The sequence below is a fragment of the Cricetulus griseus genome, chromosome 7 (genome assembly GCF_003668045.3).
Source record: "Cricetulus griseus strain 17A/GY chromosome 7, alternate assembly CriGri-PICRH-1.0, whole genome shotgun sequence".
Classification (NCBI taxonomy): Eukaryota; Metazoa; Chordata; class Mammalia; order Rodentia; family Cricetidae; genus Cricetulus; species Cricetulus griseus.
In genome coordinates this window covers 26,156,549-26,178,820 of record NC_048600.1, presented here as the reverse complement: position 1 = coordinate 26,178,820, position 22,272 = coordinate 26,156,549, and the positions used below count along the sequence as shown (strand labels likewise).

Here is a 22,272-nt window from a genome sequence, read left to right as displayed (position 1 = left end):
CCCTACCACAGATGGCAAAGTGGAGGCATGTTAGTCCCCAACACTGGAGAGGCTGAGGCAGGGAGAGGCCAACTGGATCTAGAGGATGAGCTCTAGGTCGGCTAAGGCTACAAACTGAGACTGGTCTCCAAAACAAAACACCAACCAACCAAATAAAACAACAAAATCAAGTCACAGAGGCTCCAGTCTCTAACTCCAGTACTGAGGGAAGGGGTGTTTGGGGGAAGTGTGACAGAAACAAGCAGATCTCTGGGGCTTGCTGGCCAGCCAGTCTGGCTTAATCTCTGAGCTCCAGGTATACTGAAACACTCCCCCATCCCCCCACCCCACCCCCGTATGGAGGAAGATACTGACTACTGGCCTCCATACAAGTAAATTCATATAAACATTCAATCATGCTCAAAATATACTAAACATGTGAGTCAACTAACATTATCCTCTTCAATACATATACACCAAACCACTTTCCAAACAATAGTATTTTTTGTTTTAAAGAAAATACAGGCTAATGAGTGAGTCAAGATAAGTACTTTTGGCTACTGTAATACTCAGAACATACTATTACATGTCCCTCGTTAAAAAAAAAAAAAAAATTACATAACTCATTTTAAACAATAGATTCGTAAGAAAAAATAATAAAAGGGTACTTGGCAGAAAAAAGGATGGGAAGTCTCTTGGGCAGACGCAGTACTCCAAATGGGAAGCAGACTATGACTAGCTTAAAACATGTGTTTGTCTCCTTTTCAGTATATTTGACAACGTACCTCTTGACTTTCCTATTCAGGAAAAAAAAGAAAAGACAGAGAACATTTAGTGCTTGTTATATTTTTATAAAAGTCCTATACTGTTCCAAAATTATCCAACAGGCTTTTCTACCTTTAAGTTTGAAGAAAAATTAGCATTGTAACTTACACTTTTATGTGAATGATTTAGCTTTGTATGCAGTCACAAGATATTTTAACACTCTGATTGACAGTTCTTTATATAAATACATTAGTAAACAGGAACTCAGAAGCTGAATCACTCCCTGACTTCTACACCACACTTTTTAGTATGTGTACTCTTTTACAGCACTAAGATCATAACATCTTCTAACTGGTATCAGAGCTATTTATAAATCTATCACTCTTGCTACTGAATGAAGCTGAAAGCACATATTGACATAAATGAATTACTTAAAAGTTGTGCTGCACAAGACTTTACACTTAAAAGAATAGTAGCTCATGGTTCACAAAGAATTATCAAGTGAACTTTAAAAAACCAGTGGTATGACGGGGCTGGAGAGATGGTCCACCAGCTAAGGGCACTGGCTGCTCCTCAGAGGATCTGGGTTCAGTTCCCAGAATCCGCTTGTTAGAACTATCTGTAACTCCAGTGTCAGGGGCTCCAACCCTCTTCTGGTCTCCACTAACATTATATGCACACAGTAAACAGACAGAAATACAGGCAAAACACTCATACCCAGAAAATAGAAGTAAACAGTTTTTTTTAGTGTATTTGAACATGTAACTAAAGAAAGTAACAGTAAAAATGTATACATACTTCACTTTTCCTTGTTTGTATTGCATCATTTTCTCTACAAGATGGAGAGTCACTTAATAATCTGGAAAGACAGAAGGAAAGATTTTTCACATTTCACCTTATTTCAACTCTTACTTAAACATTCTAGGTGCAACACTTAATTCTGCTGCTGGGCAGTCACAACTCTCTGCCTCTGCATAGGAGGCGCCCAGGCTCAACTCTGTTAGGACTAGTGCTACTACATGGACCTCTTCATCCTACTTGCGTTTCCATAATGATTATATTCTGTTTCTTTTAGAAAGGAACATCTCTTCTTTTTGGCAAAGATAACATAAGAGCTCGATGTTGTAATTTTAGATCAACTTTTAAAAACCTTAACAATTTATTACACTCATTTATTGTTGTGTGCTCATGTACACTAATGACAGGAGATTGGTACAGAGGTCAGAGGTCAATTTGTGGGAGTTGGTTCTCTTTCCACCACGTAGGTCTTCAGGCTCAGCAACAAGTGCCTTCTCTACTAAGCCATCTTGTCAGCCCCTAAGTCATCATTTTGATATTACTATCCATTTCTCCTTCAGGTGTGTCCTTCCCACCATCTATAAACACGCATAAGTTTCTTTTATCCTGATACTCTTTTTTAAAAACATATATTCTTTAATTTTGTGTGTACAGGTGTTTCATCTGAATGTTTGTCTGTGCACCAAGAGGCCAGAGGAGGGCACTGGATCCCTGGAACAGGAATTATAGATGGTGCTGAGCTACTATATGGGTTCTCAGAATCAAACCTGGACCCTCTGGAAGAGCAGTCAATCCTCTTAACTACTGAGTCATCCCCCCAGTCCAATACCCTTCTTTTGCTCAGAACTTTAAAAAGTCTTAGAGCGTTATTATTAGGAAGATGACCAACCCATCTTCATTTGCCTGAGCTTTTCCTGGTTTTGTTATCTCATCCTAGGAAGCACCTCAAACCTGAACAACTGTTAACAGCTGTCATTCTCATCATTACATGTGGGTGTACCAAGAAGTTTCTCACATTTTTAATATTTGATTCCAGTATTTAACAGTTTTCAGTGGCTCCTCCTTGCTTACTAGCCAAAATTCCCTTAGCAGAACATCCACTGGGATAATCTTTTTAATGGTAAATGTCACCTCCTACATTTCTTTATAATTCTGCAATTCTCTTATATCCTGCATGAGATAATAAACTCCATCAAAATCAAGCATCTGTTCTTACTGCCTATCTTCAAAAGAATATGACAGTGCCTTTTGATCATTTATAGATGAATAAAATCTAACATTCAAACATCAAATGATGAAATAATGTTAAAAGTAGTTTAGACAGTCCATAGGCAAAAACCTTACAGCTAGGCTCTGATAATAAAAATTTTTAATAAATAAATCACATACAAATTCTCTCTAAAGTAGGTAAATCCTATAAAAGGCAGCTGATTTCCCACAAAAGCTTTTGGAATTGGGAAGGTCTCTACATCTCCTTTGTCGTCCTCAATGTCATCAAAGTTGCTGCTGTCTATGTCACTGCTGAGCTCAGGCACCACTGGAGCTGCCGCTGGGAGGAAAAAAAGTATTACTTCACTCATAGACAAAACAAGATCAACTAACCTTCATTTTATACAAAAATCTAGCAACATATCTTCCATCTGTCATTTCATAGAAATAGCCCATTGTAAGTAATTTATTACTCTATTATATCAGCTTTAAATACAGGCAAATACATCAAACAAGGAAGGTTTATTCTATTATTCTAGGAGCTAAAAATTACAAGTAGCAGTAATAGACATGTATTGTAGAGGATCCTCAGTTTTATACATTTTGGGGTTTGTATGTTTTTTTGAGACAGGGTTTCTCTGGCTGTCTTGAAACTAACTCTGTAGACCAGGCTGACCTCGAACTCACAGAGATCCACCTGAGTCTGCCTCCCAAGTGCTGGGATTAAAGGTGTACATCACCACTGCCTGGCTTAGTTTTCTACACTTTTAAAGCAGAAATATTTCTTACTCTTAAAACAAATCAACATTATACACATGAAAGTAAATATGTTTTGTCAGAATATGGTCTTAAAAAGTAACTAATTTTTCAACTTAAGTACTCAAGTTAAAAGGAAAACATTTCAGCTGAGCGGTGGTGGTGCACACCTTTAACCCCAGTAGTTGGGAGGCAGAGGCAGGGATCTCTGAATTCGAGGCCAGCCTGGTATACAGAAGGAGTTTCAGGACAGGCTCCAAAGCTACACAGAGAAACCCTGTCTCGAAAAGCCACAAAAAAAAAAAAAAAAAGGGCACGGTGGTTAAGAAAACTGGCTGTTCTTCCAGAGAACGTGGGTTCAATTCCCAGCACCCACAATGCAGCTCACACCTGTCTGTAACTCCTGTTCCAGGGGATCCAATGCCCTCAGACAGATATACATGCAGGGAAAATACCAATGTACATAAAATAAAAATCAGTAAATTTTTTTTTAAAAAAAGGACTACATTTCATGATTGAGATCCACAGAACTGCCAAATTAAGAAATGTATGATCTTTATTACAAAAATAATTGGGAAATGTTGCTTAAAAAAATGCACACTAGTTTACTAGAAGAGAGATGAACTATTTAGTTACATTTTGCCACAGGAAAAGCTGATCTCTCAATTTAAAACTGAGTTATCACACATTCTATCAAACATGTGCTATTTCAGAAGATGAAATCAATTTATAATATTCAAACTGTGATAAGATGGAACGCTTGGATTGACTGACTTACTCTCTCTTATGTTTTCCCAATTCCACTGGTCATTCTTAAAGAAAGGATGCTGTTTGATTTCTTCTACCCCATTTCTTCCAAGTCGTACCTCCCTAAACAATGCAGTTAAAGATTGTATTATGAAAAATAAGAATATTAATTTTACATTTTCACCAAAGGATCATACATTGAAATACTTTTATTTAAAGTTTCAGTTTAAATGTCTCTCAAAAATAAGCTATGTGTCTGACCTCTATACATATTAAAGAGGTATAATGATGTGTAGTGCAGAGTAAACTATATGGTAAATAAACTCCACTTCCATTGGTATTCTGCTGTCAATCAAACATAAATACAACAGGTAAAAGATTCCCTCTGCACATGCCAAATTGCATGGCCTACTGACCTCAGCTCAGGACAACTTTAGGCAAAGCATTACTTCAGGCTGCTCTCATAGAAGCACCAGTTAAAAATCTTTTTCCTCTTAAAAAGAACTACCGATATTTACTACTAGAAGCACTCTCTCCATTTATATTAAAATCATCATTCTGAATAAATGAAAAAAAAAAAAAAGGTTATTAAGAATTTCTTTAACTCCCCCAGAGCATTCCTGAAAACTGGATGGAAATACAAATCATCAAATGCGTGTTTCTGGTGAATTTGCAGTTTGCACCCCATGTTATAATGAAATCCTTACCAACTCTAGCAAACATTCCTCAGGTTATATTTTATCAATGTTGGCTTGTCATCAATCATATAACTAACAAAACTTAAAGTTCTCTTCAGCAAATGAATAGAGAAACCAAGGAAAAATCAAATAGCTTCCTCACTCTTTCTAAGGCAGCTTTCACACTTTTGTTCATCTTTTTTTAAAAATCAGTGCTGGGATTAAAGGCATGTGCCACCTCCCCAACCTTTAAACAAATAGTTCTTAAAATTATAAACTACCAAGCTGTCCTCTCAAAGTTATACAATCAAGAGTAATATGAATTACTTCATAAGAGGGTAAAATGTGAGACATAAATTTTATCTTTCAAATATATTCATTTATTAAATCATTTATGCATCTTTATAGACATAAAGATGAAGATATAAATTAGATGATAATTAGGTCAGTATTCACAAAATGATGAAGGTAACCCCACACCAGGCTTAAGTTGTATGTGTGTGGGGGGGCTAAACCAGAATTAAATGCAACTAGGATAACAACAGAGGTTGATTTCCTATGTTTATAAAGCAAACATACTTTTACTTCTGCAAATTACTAATGTAAAAGGGTTCCATCACAAAGAAACTGTATATATTTACCTGTCTGTTAAGAAGGCACAGATGAGATTCTTAGCATGTTTAGAAATTTCTGTATCTTCAGGGAAACACAGTGAATTTTTATGATCCATAATTTTGCTGTAGGTTCCTACAAGTGAATCCGCATAAAATGGAGTATCCCCTAAATTTTAAAGACAGACAGCAATGAGTGGAATAAAAGTTAAATACTTTTCATATAACATTTAAGTATCTTAAGTTTAAATCCATCTTCTTGCATGAAAGAATAAATGGCCTATATGCCAAGAATCACAGTGGAAATAACAGAATACATATAAAATGTAAACATACCAATGACCTTCCACCTTTGAAAAAATAAATTTGCCTCTAAGTTTCCTCTAATTGAAATACTGTATCTTGGGATCAGGTGTAGTGGTGCACATCTTTATTCCTGGAACTCGGGGGACAGAAGCAGGTAGATCTCTGTGAGTTCAGACCAGCCTGATCTACACAATGAGTTCCAGGACAGCCAGAGCTACATAGAAAGATCCCATCTCAAAACAAACAAACAAACAAAACGAAAACCAAACCAAACAAAAAAGAAAAATTATATATTAAAAACCTAACTGAAAATAATTTTGTAATTCATCTCACTGTGATGAACTAATTATAAAGTGATTGCGCACACCTTAATCCCAGCGCTCCAGTTGGATCTGTTATGAATTCCAGGCCAGCCTGGTCTACCTGAGAGTGTGTCTGAAAAAAAGAAAGGAGGAGAAGGAAGAGAAGAAAAAAGAGAAGGAGGAGGAGGAAGAAGAGGAGGAACATAAAGAATATGTATTTGTTTATGTGCTGAGTTCCAGGGCAGCCAAGGGTACATAGAGAAATCATGTCTCTAACTAATAAAAGCCTGAAAACATATACAAATAGTAAATAAAACACAGTTTATAATTCAATGACATAGATTACATGAACTAAAGAATGCTTTTAGTTCCTTGTAACTATTGGAACAAATACTAACATTTACTTAAATATTTACTGAACCATTTAAAATATTTATAAGAAAAAGATTATTAAGATACCTTGGGGCTAGTGAGATAGCTTAAGTGGCTAAGAGCATGCAAAATCTCAGTTCCCAGCACCCGTGTCAGGTGTTCAAAACCAACTGGTCTTCAGCTGCAGGGGCATCAATGCCTTTTTGTCCTCTTTAACCATTTGACACACACACACACACACACACACACACAACACACACACACACACACACACACACACACACACGAAGTAAATAAATCTTTAAAAAGAACCACCTTGTAAACTATTGGGGCTGGAACGATGGCTCAGCAGTTAAGAGCATTTGCTTCTAACTCTTCTTCCAGAGTTTGGTTCCTAGCACCCATGCCACAGCTGCCTGGAACCCCAGCTCCAAGGGATTAAGAGATTAGTGGAGGCCTACAAAAGCTGTAAATTTGTTCTTGTTCTAATACTGCTTTAATTTAAAAAAAGATCTAGTGATGAGTAGTGGCACATCTGCAATCTCAGCATGAAAGAGGCTGAGGTAACAGATTTTGAGTTTGAGGTCAGCACCAGCTATAGAAAAATATTTAAAAAATAAAAAAGGATCTACTAAGAGAAAACTTCCTACCAACATACAGCATAATTTCTTTCCACGGTGGACTTTTCAGTCACTGCACTTCTTCTATCAGGTTCTACTTCCTTTACTTATATATTGGCATGTGCATGTGTGAGCATGTGCACACATGCATAGGTCACATTCACAGGTGAAAATCAGAGAACAATTAGCAGGTAATGATTCTCTTCCATCTGCACCTGAGTCCTAGAGATCAAACCCAGATCATCAGGCTGGGCAACCAGTGCTTTTACCCCTTAAATCATCTCGCCAGCTCTACATCCGGTTGTAAACCACAATTCCTTTACATTCTCCAATTCTTGACTGAACTATAAGGTGTTGTGACTTACCCACTAGCATCTCAAAAAGGAAAACACCTACAGACCACCAATCACATTCTCGCCCATAGTAACCATCGCCACCTTGGGATTTCAGAACCTCAGGTGATATGTAATCAGGAGTTCCAACTGCTGTATCGCAATGCACCATGCCTGTCTGGGTAAACAGCAGAATTAAAAAACAAAGCTGAACAACCAGACAAAGGTGAATACACACAGAGACGACTGATTTGTTATCAGACAGTGACACATCACTGCTAACCTGGCTTTAGGACTCAGGAGATACACACTCCGCCAAATGCATAGAAAAGTCTGGGTCAGGGGGACCAGAGTAAGTTTTCATACAAGGAAAAAGGAAAAGGCAGTGGGCTGCCAAGACTATGAAAACCAACAACTTTTGTGGTTTATTTATTACATAATAAAGAGGGGTACAAAATGTGATCTTAATGACACAACATGGGGAAAACAAAAGACTCATTAGGAAAAAAGCAACTTTGCTATTTTGAAAAGAAGCAGAAGCCCTTACAATGAGGTTAAGAAGTGGTTTAGAGTTTATCAAGACAGACTGAAGAAACTTAGTAAACATTTAAACTAAAAGACCATCAAGGTTTGATGCTTCTTAACTTTATGTATTTCTAATCACGTAATTGTGTCATCAACATATTTGGCAAAGTGATTCAACACCTTTACCTGTGTTTGGTTTTGTTGGGTAAGATACTTTCTGTGAGTGTCTTCTTTTAAGCCTGTGTATGTGTAAAACGTGTACATGCTCATGTTTGTGTGCTTCTGTGTGTATAAGCCAGAGGACAATGCTGGTCACTGGCTAGACTAGCACCAGGCACAGCCCAGGGATCCTTCTGCCTCTGGGTCTCCAGCATAGGTACGGGCCTCCATACTTGGCCTTATGTGGGAACTGGGAGTCTGAACTCATATCCTCATGCTTGACAGGTGAGTGTCTTATCCATTGAGCCATTCCCGTAGTTCCTCAGATATGTTTTGACAAAGATAAGAATCATAAGAGAACTGAGTTTGAGTCTCAGTGACTCCTTATAAAATAAACACTTTTGTGGCACTATGATGAATAGCATTCTCCCTTTAAAAATCATTGCTCTTATCCACAATTTTTGGCTGATACACTGTTTTCTTTCAAATAAACATTTGGAAAGAAGTACTTAATATTTTTATACTGTCTGACAGAGAAGTATTCAATTAAGTGGATACAGAACCAACATTTATGACAAGTCTCTGGCCTTATTTAAAGAACTACTAAAAGGTAAACTAGAAACCAAAATAATTGACTCACTTACCTTTAGGGAGAAATGGGAAGAGGGTGGTGGGAACAGGAAGCAAGCTACCCTGCCTTGATCATATACTTTGCATAGACAGAGCTCTTAAAATCAGAGGAAGTTTCACATACAAAAAAGTGAAAAGTTACCCACCCACCCCCAATAACTACAGTGAAGGTAGGGGGAAAAAATGAATTAATCCAAGGAGGTGTAGAAAGCTGCAGGACATCTTCAAGCCAAAGAACATTGTTAGCAAATCTATTCATCTCAGTAGTGGGGTCTAGCAATTATGAAACAATTTTAAATGTATGCTAGGGTTACACAAACAAACAAAAAGCCTATACCTAGCTAACAAGAGCCAGAGTTTTACAAGGAAAGAGGAAGACTAGTCTGGGCTCTGTGATGTTAGACTTCAAGCAGAGATATCAATGTGGCATTTGACATACTATCTATAGTGACACAGACTCAACTGTAAACATGTGACTTAATACTGGGAGCATATGACCCATGCTCCCCAGCACTACCCTAACTGAGCCTGACACTTAACATTGGGTATGCATGACCCATGCCTCCAGCTCTACCCTGAGCTAAAAGCCATCCTGAGCCCATTTAGCATGGTATGGTTCTCTAATAAAAGGAATTAGAGCTTCCTGCAGTGGCTCTAGGGCTAAGGAAAACACGCACGCACGCACGCACCAAACAAATAAACCAAATTTTAGTATTCTGTAGTGTCAAAACCAAAGCAAATAAACTAAAGGGGACTGCTGAAAGGATACAGGGCCAACCTAAGGAGCCTTCATAAAGTAACAATCTTTGAGCCAAGTTCCCACACATAAATAGAAAATGGCCTGGGTCCAGAATATATAGACTACGTGAATCATTAAATAACATGAAAAATCACAACTATGGAGCTCCAAAGTATTGTCAGGGGACAGCAAGAGGAGCTGTATCTCAAGAGGCTTCTATCACAGGCTAAGGAGCCTGAATTATAGTCAATCTGTTGTATCTACTGTAGACGTCTGAGCTGGAGAACAAAGTAACTAGGCATCAATTTTCAAAGGGTTACTCAAAATTACTTTGACTGGGGGCTGGGGAGGTGGGTAAAAGTGACTGGTGTACATGAGTGAGGACTTGATTTTGGATTCCTAGCAACCAAGTAAAAAGCCAGGCATGACAGTACACGCTTGAAATTCCAGGCTGAAAGAGGGAAGTACAGTGGTGGAGACAGGAAGACCCTAGGGATATACTGAACAGCCAGTCTTGCCAAAAACAGTGAGCTCTAGGTACAGTGAGAGAGACCCTGTTCAACATGGAAGGCTGGGTAGATGACTCCATGAGTAGGAGTAGAGTACTTGTTAAGCAAGCATAATGATGAGGGAGGGAGGGAAGGAGGGAAGGAGGGAAAGACGGAGGAGGAGGAGGAGGAGGAGGAGGAGGAGGAGGAGGAGGAGGAGGAGCCAGGCATGGCAGAATATGCTTACACTCTCAGCATTCAGGATGGTGGGTGGGGAGTGGGGAGGCAGATCCTGGGAGCTCACTGGCAGGCCAGCCTAGGTGAAATGGTGAACTTCAATTCAGTGAGAGACTGTCTCAAGGTAATAAACTAGCAAGTGATAGAAAACACCTGACCTCCACCACTGGGCTCCTAATGGAAGTACACAGGTACAGGTACAGGTACAGGTACAGGTACAGGTACACACACACACACACACACACACACACACACACACACAATTAAATGGTGGGGAGAGATAGAGGAAGATACCTGACAACCACTTGCAGCTTCCACACATGCCTTCATTGGCAAGCATACCTGCACACATGTGCATATACCACACATGCACCCAAAAGTTACTTTAAATGTATTAAATGTTTTCTAAATATATTTGATGTTTTGTCATTTACAAAATACAGGTCAAGAGAGTTTATTCAAAACTTAAAATTGATCAATCAGAAGTCTGGGGGTTGGAAAGTATCTCCCATAAAGGTAGAAAAGAAAAATATTAACAAAATTTCTCCAATTTTAAAAGTATAAAAAGGCCCTAAACTGACTTAAATAGACACCAGGTCTTCCAGTCCCTTTTGAGAATGAGAACTGAGCACTGTGTCCTACAAGGGAGCCTCTTCCTGAGGCTCTTGGTCAGCATAGCACAGGTGTTATCCATCCTTGTGTTAAAACTAAACAGTCCAGGTGTTCAGACACACACTTCATCTGCCCCTAACTGCACAAACCTGCCTGGCTAGATTCCTTGAGTTATTCCCTTGGGTACTAATTATTTCATTATAGTTACATAATTTCTCTCTTTCTCTGTCACCTTTATTACTGACTGGCAGGTAGAGGTGCTTGCTGCACAAGCCAGATGACCTGAGTTCATATTCAGAAACCATGTTAATAGTGGAAGGAGAAAACTGACTCCACAGAATTGTCTTCTGACCTCCACATGTACACCCTGGCATGTGTATGTACATTCTCTCTTTCATATATGCAAACAAAATAAATATGAATAAATCTAATTTTGTTTACTGGCTTACTTACTTCATCCATTTTCATACATGTGCCAAAATCTGCTAGTTTTAGATGTCCATGTTTATCCAAGAGCATGTTATCAGGCTTCACATCTCTGTGTATTAAACCCATGGAGTGTATTGCATCCAGTGCAAGCACTACTTCAGCAGTATAAAACTTGGCCCATTTTTCAGGCACATCATAATTACTCATAAGGTTCACAAGGTCTCCACCTGGCATGTACTCCATCACCATGTACAGGTACCTGTCATCTTGGAAGGCACAAAAGAGCTGGAAAAGGAGAAGGAATAGAATTATATTTTAAAAAAAAAAAAGAAAAAAAGAAAAAAACAACCCACAATTATTATTACCAGTGAAAAATGGACTACTTTATAACTAAAACAGAGTTAAAATTTATGACATCTCTGACCACTGGGTCAGGCCCATTTAGTGAGAAAACAATAGCAGGCCAATTTTACATGGGTACTTTTCTAGGCTTACTATAAAATATTCATAAATGAATGTTTTCCTCTCATGGAGAACACAATGTAGGAAACTAAAAACATTTTTAAAAAGACATAATAGGAACAAAGAAAACATTAGCTTTCTGAAAACTAAACAAGCTATTGCTCATACCTTACACCAAAGAGTGCTTAGAAACATCTAACAGATACCAATTAAATAGAAGGCCCATTTCAATTTAAAAATGAGTAACAACACTTGGAATAGAACTAACTCCTCTTTTCTATTCTCCATCCTTTTATTCATAAGCAGCAAGCTGCACTGTGACTTGCTCCCGGGCTACAGTGTGTTGCTACCAAACCCCAAAAAAAAAGAATAACCACAAATACCAAGAAAGAGTATCTGTACAGCGTGCCCCCAGAAGCAAGCAAATAAAAAAAGCAGCACCCAGAGATAACTTCAAAAATCAAGAGAACCTTTCTTTCTCAGTAAGAATCTACTCGGCAAAATAAAGACGGAATGGTTAACTAGAAAATGCCAATGAACACACTAATATGGAAGCAATTTAGATTTAAATGAAAAGTGGGACACTTTAGTGCTCTCCTCTTTTTCCTTCTTTTTGAGACAAGATTTTCTTGTGTAGATCAAATAGAACTCAAACAGAAAAAGTGCCCTTGTGCAGCCTCCCAAGTGCTGGGATAGCAGCTTCGTCCACCACACCAGTATTACTAGCATTCTTTACTCAAGCAAATTATCAAGGCTCACAATATGCCACACACACAAAAAAATTAGTTTGAACTGGACACATCAGAATTCCAATTAGCCAAATAAAAACAAAAGAATGTTTAAGATTCAATCTCATTTTTAATTTTATTTTATGTATTTGGGTGTTCTGCTGGCATGTATGTAAGTGCACTACATGAGTGTTCCCAGTGTCTGCAAAGGCCAGAGAAGTGTTGGATCCACTGGAACTGAAGTTACAGACATTTTTGAGGAGCTATGTAGATGCTGGTCAAACATGGGTCCTCTGGAAGAGCAGCCTAGCTCTTAACTGATGAGCTATTTCTACATCCCCCCTCAACATCATTTCTAAAGAGAAGCACTAATGACCAGGTCATCTATATGATCAAAAAGAAAAAGAAAAAAATCTCTGCCAGGTGGTGGAGCACACACGTTTCAATACCCAGCACTCGGGAGGCAGAGGCAGGCGGATCTCTGTGAGTTCCAAGGTCAGCCTGGTCTACAAATCAAGTTCCAGGACAGCCAAAGTTGTTACACAGAGAAACCTTACCTTGAAAACAAACAAACAAAAAAATCTCCACACTGCCTCTGAGGTATGAAACTCCAGTTCATTTAAGCTCTTCAGAGCACACACTGGCATGTGGGTACTCTTACTCATCACCCTTGTAGATTTGGATGCTGGAGTTAAGCATAACAAAAAAGGAAGCAAATATCAAGTCAATTCTCTAATCCATGAGTTATGAGGTGGAACCAGGAGCACTAATAACATCATATATTACGGAGAAATAGATAAAGTGCTGTTGGATGTTTAAGTTGTTTACTGTAAAAAACTTTTCTCTATGTTAAGATAGGCTGAGAATGTCACATGGGGTCTAACTAACCTCAGTGTGTTCCACCCAATGACAGGATGAATTCACTATGTTCCTATTGCGTGAATGTCAAGGAAAGGGTGGTAGAGAATGCTATACTGGCTAATCACACCAAATCTTCATATAAAGCAATTACGAAAGAAATAGTTTCCAGTAATAGCTTTTATAACCAGCTTAAGTAATCACTGCATGCCACAACTCTACAGATATACCATTGAGGACCATTAAACAAGCATGCTCAATCATATCTAATAAAAAATTATTGCATTTTTATTATGTGAACAAAAGCATAGGAGCGTTTACACACAAAACATTCTTCTAAATAGACACACAAAAAAAACCCCACAGACTTATATAAAAGTTAGCATGCTTACCTGAACCACCCAGGGACTGTTCGCAAAGGCCATAATATCTCTTTCTTCCCAGAAAAAAGCAGAGTCTGATCTTTTTATCATTTCAAACTTACTAAGAAGCTTCATTGCATAAACCTTCTGAGATGCCTTATGACGAACCTGTCGATTTTTTAAAAACCAAAAATGAGTAATATTTTAACTGATAAGAATGTTGCTGCCGAAATATTGTTAACAACTAGCTGCAGAACAAACTGACCCTTAGCCAAATAAATGCAGGTAAAACCCTGTCTCAAAAGCCAGCCTCCAAAGTAGAAGTATAACACTTACAAGGAAGAACATTTATAAGAGCCAAATATTTCAGCAAATACTCCTTTTAAATACAATCAAATAAGCAACTATCTCATTTCAGCTAAATAAAGCTTAATTCATAAAGCTCCATTCCCTCAGATTAATTAAGCTAACTATTTTTTTTAAAAATAAGATACTATTTAACAGACACTTACCAAGAAATGTTTACTGAGGGCACAAACACTTCTTTTAGTCTGAAATATCAGTGTGGTGTGTGTGTGTGTGTGTGTGTGTGTGTGTGTGTGTGTGTGTGTGTGTGTGTGTGTGTGTGTGTGTGTGTGTGTGTGTGTGTATCACTCATCTGAAATTAAGAATCTATAGATTAGTTTGCAACCTGATTTTATGAACTCATTCTCATTTTTTCTAAGTATTCTAGATAAAAGATTAATTTCCAAGAAAATGCAACCAACAATAGTTATTTGATCAATTCCTATTTTGCTTAATAAATTTCTTCAGAGTAAGAATGACATCTATTTATAACCACTACTGATTCCCAGAACATAGCAAAGTATCACAAAGCTATGAAATATGTAGTCTAAGATGTAACAGCTAACAAATACTAGACAATAATAAATAATAACTGGTAACATGTATACAAAGCAGAAATGTCCAAGGTTTATTCTTGTATCTCTTTCCTACAGTAGTTCTCAAGTTGGTGAATGACTGTTCCATTATTCAAGCTGCTCAGGCTAAAAATTCCTTTGTCAGAAAATCCTACAGTGCTACCTTTAACTTGTCTCTACACCCAGCCATGTCTACTTACTCCCATTAATGCCAACTGAGTCCAACATCTTTTACTCCAATTGCCAGCAAAACGTCAAGAGTGTTCCTCTTTTACATCTACTCAATCTAACGAGCCACATAAACAAATCAATTCTTGTCACTCTTCAGTTTGTCTCTTTTGTATGCACTGCTCTTCGTGGAAATTCCTTCAGAACTGAAGTTCAAATACTGCCTTCTCAGTAACACCTACTTGTTTTATCAAGGTTCTTTAACTCACTGTCCCTAATTCATTCTCTCTTCCTTGCTTTTGTTCCATTTCACTTCCTAATCTTACGTCTTTTAAAAAACATAACTTGCCAGGAGGTGGTGGCGTACACCTTTAGACCCAGTACTTGGGAGGCAGAGGCAGGCAGTCTGATATATTGGGCTAGTTCCAGTACAGTCAGGGCCCCACAGAGAGACCCTATTTCGAAGAAGAAGAAGAGGAGGAGGAGGAGGAGGAGGAGGAGGAGGAGGAGGAGGAGGAGGAGGGGGGGAAGAAGAAGAAGAAGAAGAAGAAGAAGAAGAAGAAGAAGAAGAAGAAGAAGAAGAAGAAGAAGAAGAAGAAGAAGGAACAACCAAACATTTATTTGTCTTCTCTTAGCACAGAATTTAATCCAAAGAAGATAAAGATACTACTACAGAGTGCCAGTGGGCCATCCCTTCTACATGTCAGAACAGCAAATATAAGGCAAAGGATTCAACCTGCCTGAAGACCGAATGAAATGGACTCTGCATCCATCCAGAGTCTACCATTTTCATACCTGTAAACCTGAAGTTAGCATAACCTGCGTCAAACAGTTCTTTCCCTGAGAAGCTCACCAGTATTTGGTCTTAGGGCTGAAGAAAGAAGCTAAGAAGAGATGAAGCTCTTGACCACAGTGCTGACCAGCCTAGGGCCACCTTCACAATTTAAATCTTGTACTTTTGTTCTTGTTCATACTTAAACATAATTATCTTTCTTTAGCCCCTCTAATAGAAGAACGAACCTTTCTTCTTTACATATTTTTTATGAGAAAACCCATCATAGTCCCAGACTCCACCTCTCACCCAAAGACACTAGCTTCTTTTCCACTAAGCCAAAATATGAAAATCCTTTCTCTGATTACCCAGTCAAATGTAGAACCTCGATGAAGGCCAGCAGTAAGTGTTCTCTTAGAAACTGTAAAGGATCGAGGTACTCCCTCACAACTCCATTTGCTTTCTTCCTACAATCTGTGGTTTCCTGCATGTTTGTTAGTTATCGACGGCTCCCCAAACAGTGTAAACTCAGTAAAGGTAGAGATTCTTCATGCCTGCTTGGTCCCCTTCTAATCCCTAGCGACAAATTCAATGCCAGTGCTGGTAATAATAAAACATACTCAGAAGATACCTGATGAATGTATAAATAAATCTTTAACTTTATAACTGGCTGACTGACTGACTATGAATTTTCTGGATTTTTTGAGATAAGATCTCACTATGTGGGCTGGAGAGATGGCTCAGAGGTTAAGAGCACTGACTGCTATTCCAGAGGTCCTGAGTTCAATTCCCAGCAACCACATGGTGGCTCACAACCATCCCCTATGAGATCTGGTGTCCTCTTCTGGTGCACAGATATACATGGAAACAGAATGTTATATACATAATAAATAAATAAAATCTTTAAAAAAAAAAAAAAAAGATCTCACTATCTAAGCCCTGGTTGGCCTGGTACTTGTTATGCAGATCACACTAATCTTGAACTTGGAGATCTGCCTAACTCTGCCTCGTAGAGTGCCATCACACTTGTCAGCTGAATTTCTAGTTTTAAGGAAGATTCAAGAATAATATTCTAGTTAACTCGTGCCAAATATTATCTACACCTACAATCATACTCTTATTGACTAAAAATAAAGTAAATCAAAAGAATGCTCATATCTTTCCCAGAGAAAACTGGGAAGAAAACAGCATAATTTGCAAGTCAAATACTATATAAATATAATAAAATTTCAGAAATCATAAAAATGTTCTGTTTAATAGAGAAACTTTTTCTCCTAACAAAACCAAGTAATTTCATTTGAGTGGACTTTTAACAAATCTCTTATAGAAAACAGACAATTAGGACCGGAAAGATGGCTCATTGGTTAAGAACACTGGCTACCCTTCCAGCAGTCCTGAGATCAATTCCCAGCAAGCACATGGTGGCTCACAACCATCTATAATGAGATCTGATGCTTTCCTCTTCTGGCATGTAGGCTCTATGTGTAGATATATAAAATACATAAATATTTTTTTAAAAAAGAAAACAGGTAATTCCTAGCACAATGAATATAAATATTCATAAGTTAGAATCATACCCTTCTGGTTATGATAGTACAACAGGAACCAGCTAACCCTCCCACTACAAATCACATAAATCCTATAAAGCAACAGTTTCTACCAAAGCTTTGTAAAATGAGCACTCCATAATGGCCTAGAAACTGTTTTAAAACATCTCAAGTGGTGTACAGCAAGAGTTTCCTAAGCAGGGCACAATGATACTACTGAGCTGGGGGGAAGGGAGGACTGGTGAACCAAGATTAGAATTCAAAAGAAATGAAGTGCTGGGTTCTGCTGGGTAAACTACAGAAGTCACCTGAGAAAAAATATTTCAGGTCTACTACAGCAACTATGACAGGTTTGATAACAGGACAGAAACACTGAAGCAGACTGAAGCATACCTTGCAAATGTCCTGGGCATTCAGCTGATACACCTTAAAGGGCAGCTATACTCTAACACAGTGGTTCTCAACCTTCCTAATGCTGTGACCCCCTAACCATAACATTATTTTTGTTACTACTTCATTAGTATAATTTCTGCTATTATGAATCGTAATATAAATGTCTGGTATGTGACACTTGTGAAAGGGTTGTCCAACCCACAAAGGGTGGTAACCCACGGGTTGAGGACCACTGGTCTAAAGTAAGGCCTGCTCTACTACTACTTAACAAAAACTAACAGCAAATCAAAAGGGAGCAGTTTAGCTAGAGGCTGAGCCCAACTAAGGTAAAAGTACTTAATAGCAGTACTTGCTCTTTCCACACACCTACTCTGACAAAGTGTAAAACAGCCTGCACAAATTAAATTAAGGATGACCAACCAGTGTCACCAACCAGACCACTGGAATGAAAGCCAACACTCTTCAAAGAGATTAACAAACCTCAAAAACTCTACCCCTTATCTGTAAGATCTAGCCAATAATTTAAAACTTACTGAAGAGGTAAAAGGAAAGCATAACTTATCATTAAGAAAAAAGCAGTCAAAAGAAATGACTCCCAAAGGTGTTGGGTTTAGCTTTTTTTCTTATAAATAAAAAGAAACCAATTAAGTAAAAGTGACTCTTAGAAATATGCTTAAATAAAAGAACACATGTAATTGAAATAATAAAAATCAACTAGAATTCTATAACTAAAAAATAAATACAGCAAGAAAAGAAAACTCAGAAGGGTTTAACAGAACATTGATTTAAAAATGAGAAATTCAAGCCCAGGTGATGATGGCACACACCTTTAATCCCAACATTTGAGAAGCAGAGACAGGCAAATCTCTGTGAGTTCAAAGCCAGCTTGGACTACAGAGACAGTTCCAGGACAGACAGGGCTTCACAAAGAAACCATGGGGGGGGGGGGGAATTCTGTGTTTCTGAACACAAATTTTTAAAAATAAAGACAAAATAAATAAATGAAAGATATCAGACTCAGTGGCCTCCAAGACAATTTTAAGCTATCTAAAATATGTGTGAATGTGAAGGACTAAAAATACCCACTAATTAATTATCCAACAATTAAAAAAACAAATTTATGCAGTTTAGATATAAACCAGATAGACCAAAGAATAAAGGAAACACAAACATATTTGCCCTGGAAACCAACAAGGATAATTTTATAATAGGAATGTAAATAATAAAGCAGACTTAACAGCAAAGACAATCTATTAAGAGAATCTTTGTGAATTACAGGCCAGCCTGCACTACAAAAATACTGAGTCCCACACTACTTGGGGAGGGGGCATAATTCTAAATGAACTTGAAAACTCATGAAGCAAAAACTAACAGAGGTAGAGAAAGAAAACTACAAATCTCTATTTTCAGTCAAAAAATTTAACACTCCATGTAGGTAATTTGATAGAATATATAAAACATTATTATATCATTTCTCCTTTTAAAATATTTTGAAATCTGAAGTATTTTGAAATCCTGTAATATTACATAAAAAATGGTAACTTCAGAGAGCCAAGCATGTGATATTAAGAACTGTAACTTATATTCATCTTCTGTTACTAGGCTGTAATATTAATTCCTTACTAGATCTGCATAATGCTATAAAATTTATAGAACACTGAAATAAATGCACTAGAAAGAAATATGAAAACACGGGGCAAAAGTCAGGCATTAAAGAATGACAGTTGTAAAGCTTAAAAACTCTAACACAGCAGACATAGCTCTTTAATTGGTGTGTGTTCAATAACCAGATTATCTAAAGGAAATAACCATAAAAAACTATGAACAAATTTTTAGAAGTTACTAAGGCATTCTCTTCTATGCATATTTATATCATTCTTCCAGCCTTCACTTACTCGAAAAACAAACTGAATTCCAGATATTCTCTAACTTCATTAGAGAAAGCAACACACAGAGCATTAAGTCAATTAATTTGCTATTATTTTTATTATTTATACTTAAGACCATGACATACACAATTCTGAGAATTTTGCTGTATAGTGGAGCTAAGAATGGAAGCTAAGAGGTATCTATTAACTGGTGGAAAGCCGATTATCATTCATCTGAATAAAAAGTATATATGCTGTAGGCCTAAGATAACTTCTGAATGGAAAATGTTTACTGACTTGGTCTTTGGCAGTGCAGTTACTCTCCAATCTACAGTTCCATGTGCTCTGATAGTGTCACACATGTGATGCTTGCCTCTTTCAATAGAATTGTGATCTCACTGTGAACTGCCCAGTGCTAAACTTTCCAATTCAACAAATTCAACACATTGCTGTCTCAACCCATGCACTATCTATAAGACCTTGAATGAACACAATGAGAATATTTTGGCCATCAGGCTGAATTTCATTTAAATTCTTCACTAGGACAATTGCTGGCTCACAGCACAAGATGAGAACCACTAGCTTCTCATCTCTGATATAACTCACAGACATTAGTCTTATTCATGCCGAATGTCTACACCATACCTTTAAAATTCATTAGCAGTGATGTGACAAAGTAGCACAATAAAGTGCTGCTACTTTAGGAAAGCTGGTTTCCACTCATCTTCCTCTGAGGATGTCTCTGAGTTATTCTATCATAATCTCCCTCAGCATCTTTGTAGATTCCCCTTTATTCTCCAGCTCCTTCTCCTCTATTCAATATAGATGGACAGATACACGAACAGTCAGACATAGTAACTTTGTTATCACACTGAACAGAATAATGTTTAAAAACATGGATTCATATTAAACAAATCTGGGCAGAGGCAGAGATATTTATGAATTAGATGTCCAATTTACTCAATTTCTCTAAATTTCAAAGCAAAGACAAAATGAGAGATAATGACTCTAAATTTAAAATACAGAATACAATAAAAATATTAGTTAACTCTACCACAGACAAACAAAATAAGGCTCATTCTACAATGAAGTGACACATGTGTCCCATTACTAGTCTTAGTATTTAAAGGACAAAAATCACTTCTAACAGTTCTATTTGTTACAGAAAAAACTGTCAAATTTGTCATTTTTAATTTTGATAGATACATGAGTACAAAACACCATCCAACTGAGTGTAGATGTATGCAGAAGGAACAAAGACACACACACCAAAAAAAACCAAAACAAAACAAAAGGGAGGGAGAGGCAAAACACTAACCATAGTTATACCACAGCTAATAGAATTTAGGAAACCCCTCTTACCTCCCCCCTTACACTTTCTATAGTTAAGATGCATTGCTTTTTAAATAAGGGGTTAGAAGGGAGGGAGGGAGGAAGAAAGGAAGGAAAGCTGACTTAAACAGATGAGACATTCCTAAACAAAGCTCGAGAAGATGCTTAGGATATTCTTGGAAACCTGTGGATAACTTTGAAAATCATTCTACCTAGAACATGTATGTCATTTGAAGCTTTCAAATTTATTTTTTACTAATAAAATCATACTTTATAAGAAAACCAATGTGTATTAGACTAACCTGGAGTAATGTCTGCTTTAATGAAGCCACCACTAAGATGCAAGTTAACAATGTCCTCATGCTTTCTGTTACGGAGGCCAAGACTAAATAGCAGATACCAGAATTATGAAAACATCAGAGTGAGAGAGATAATGTTTTGCAGCTCCGAAATAACCTTATAAAGAGTAAAGATCCAAGTTTACATTAAAGAAAATAAAGAATCTGAGTCTATGGGCTGGAGAGGTTAAGAGCACTGACTGCTCTACCAGAGGTCCTGAGTTCGATTCCCAGCAACCACATGGAGGCTCACAACCATTTGTAAAAAGATCTGGTGCCCTCTTCTGGCCTGCATACATACAGACAGAACACTGTATACATAATAAATAAATCTTAAAAAAAAAAACCAATTTGAGTTACATGAATATATTAAAAAACCATGCACATACAAATAGTATTAAAAAACCACACACACACACAATGCAAGAATAAACTGACAATAGCTATATGGGAAGGGTCGCTCTTTTCTTTCTGCTTCTCTACAAATATTTTTCCTAGGCTGTGTATTTTACTAAATAAGATAATATCCCCAGGAGTAGATGAATCTTTTCAGATGAAGAGCTATCAATTACTGCCAAGAAGGTCAAAATACTTGAAAGACGTAGTTCTTTAAAAAAAAGAAAAAGATATAGTATAAGGAATCAAAATACCAACATATCAACTATAACCTAAGACATAATATGATAAATAAAGCAACATTAATTAAAGACACAGGAGAAATTTCACCGACAGAAGGTTAAAGCAAGAGAAAAGGTAACTACCTATGTTTTCTTTTAAAGTAATCACTGAGACACAGAATCAAACTACAGGGCTAAAAAACATACAGGAAACAAAGCATGCTCTGGGCAGCTGGCCTAGAATGAACAGCTAAGAAAGGGGCATTTAAAGGAGCTTCTTTTTAATTATCGCTGTGTATGAAGAGAGGTGGAAATGACTGCAGTGCTTCCAGAAGCCAGAAGAGAGCATCAGATCCCCTGGAGCTGGAGTGACAGCAGGTACTTGTGAGTCAAGGGGCATCCTCAACTTCACATACTCCATACTCTTTATCTGCTAAGCCATCTCTCCAACCCCATGAATGCAGATACTTCAAGAGATTTCAGCAGGCCGGGATAAAGGAGTCATACTAATTTAGTGAACTAAGCAGAGAGGGGTCCATTTAGAATCATCTGTTATTAGTTACATCAGATCTAGAATTGTCTTTCCTTAACCCAGAGAGAGGCAGAAAAAATGA

The 22,272-nt window shown here is 37.4% G+C and overlaps 1 protein-coding gene across 2 annotated transcripts in view; it reads right to left on the bottom strand.

Annotated features, from left to right (window-relative positions):
* The window catches only part of Rock2 (Rho associated coiled-coil containing protein kinase 2), a 98,087-nt gene that overhangs the window by 31,722 nt on the left and 44,093 nt on the right, over positions 1–22,272 (bottom strand). For both annotated transcript variants that reach the window (XM_027424668.2, XM_035447462.1), the window contains 8 exons: positions 13,734–13,871; positions 11,318–11,578; positions 7,508–7,652; positions 5,573–5,711; positions 4,286–4,377; positions 2,932–3,091; positions 1,543–1,603; positions 765–776 (listed from right to left, as the gene is read on the bottom strand). In XM_027424668.2, the coding sequence (XP_027280469.1) occupies positions 765–776; positions 1,543–1,603; positions 2,932–3,091; positions 4,286–4,377; positions 5,573–5,711; positions 7,508–7,652; positions 11,318–11,578; positions 13,734–13,871 (1,008 nt within the window). The remainder of the gene's footprint in view (positions 1–764; positions 777–1,542; positions 1,604–2,931; positions 3,092–4,285; positions 4,378–5,572; positions 5,712–7,507; positions 7,653–11,317; positions 11,579–13,733; positions 13,872–22,272) is intronic.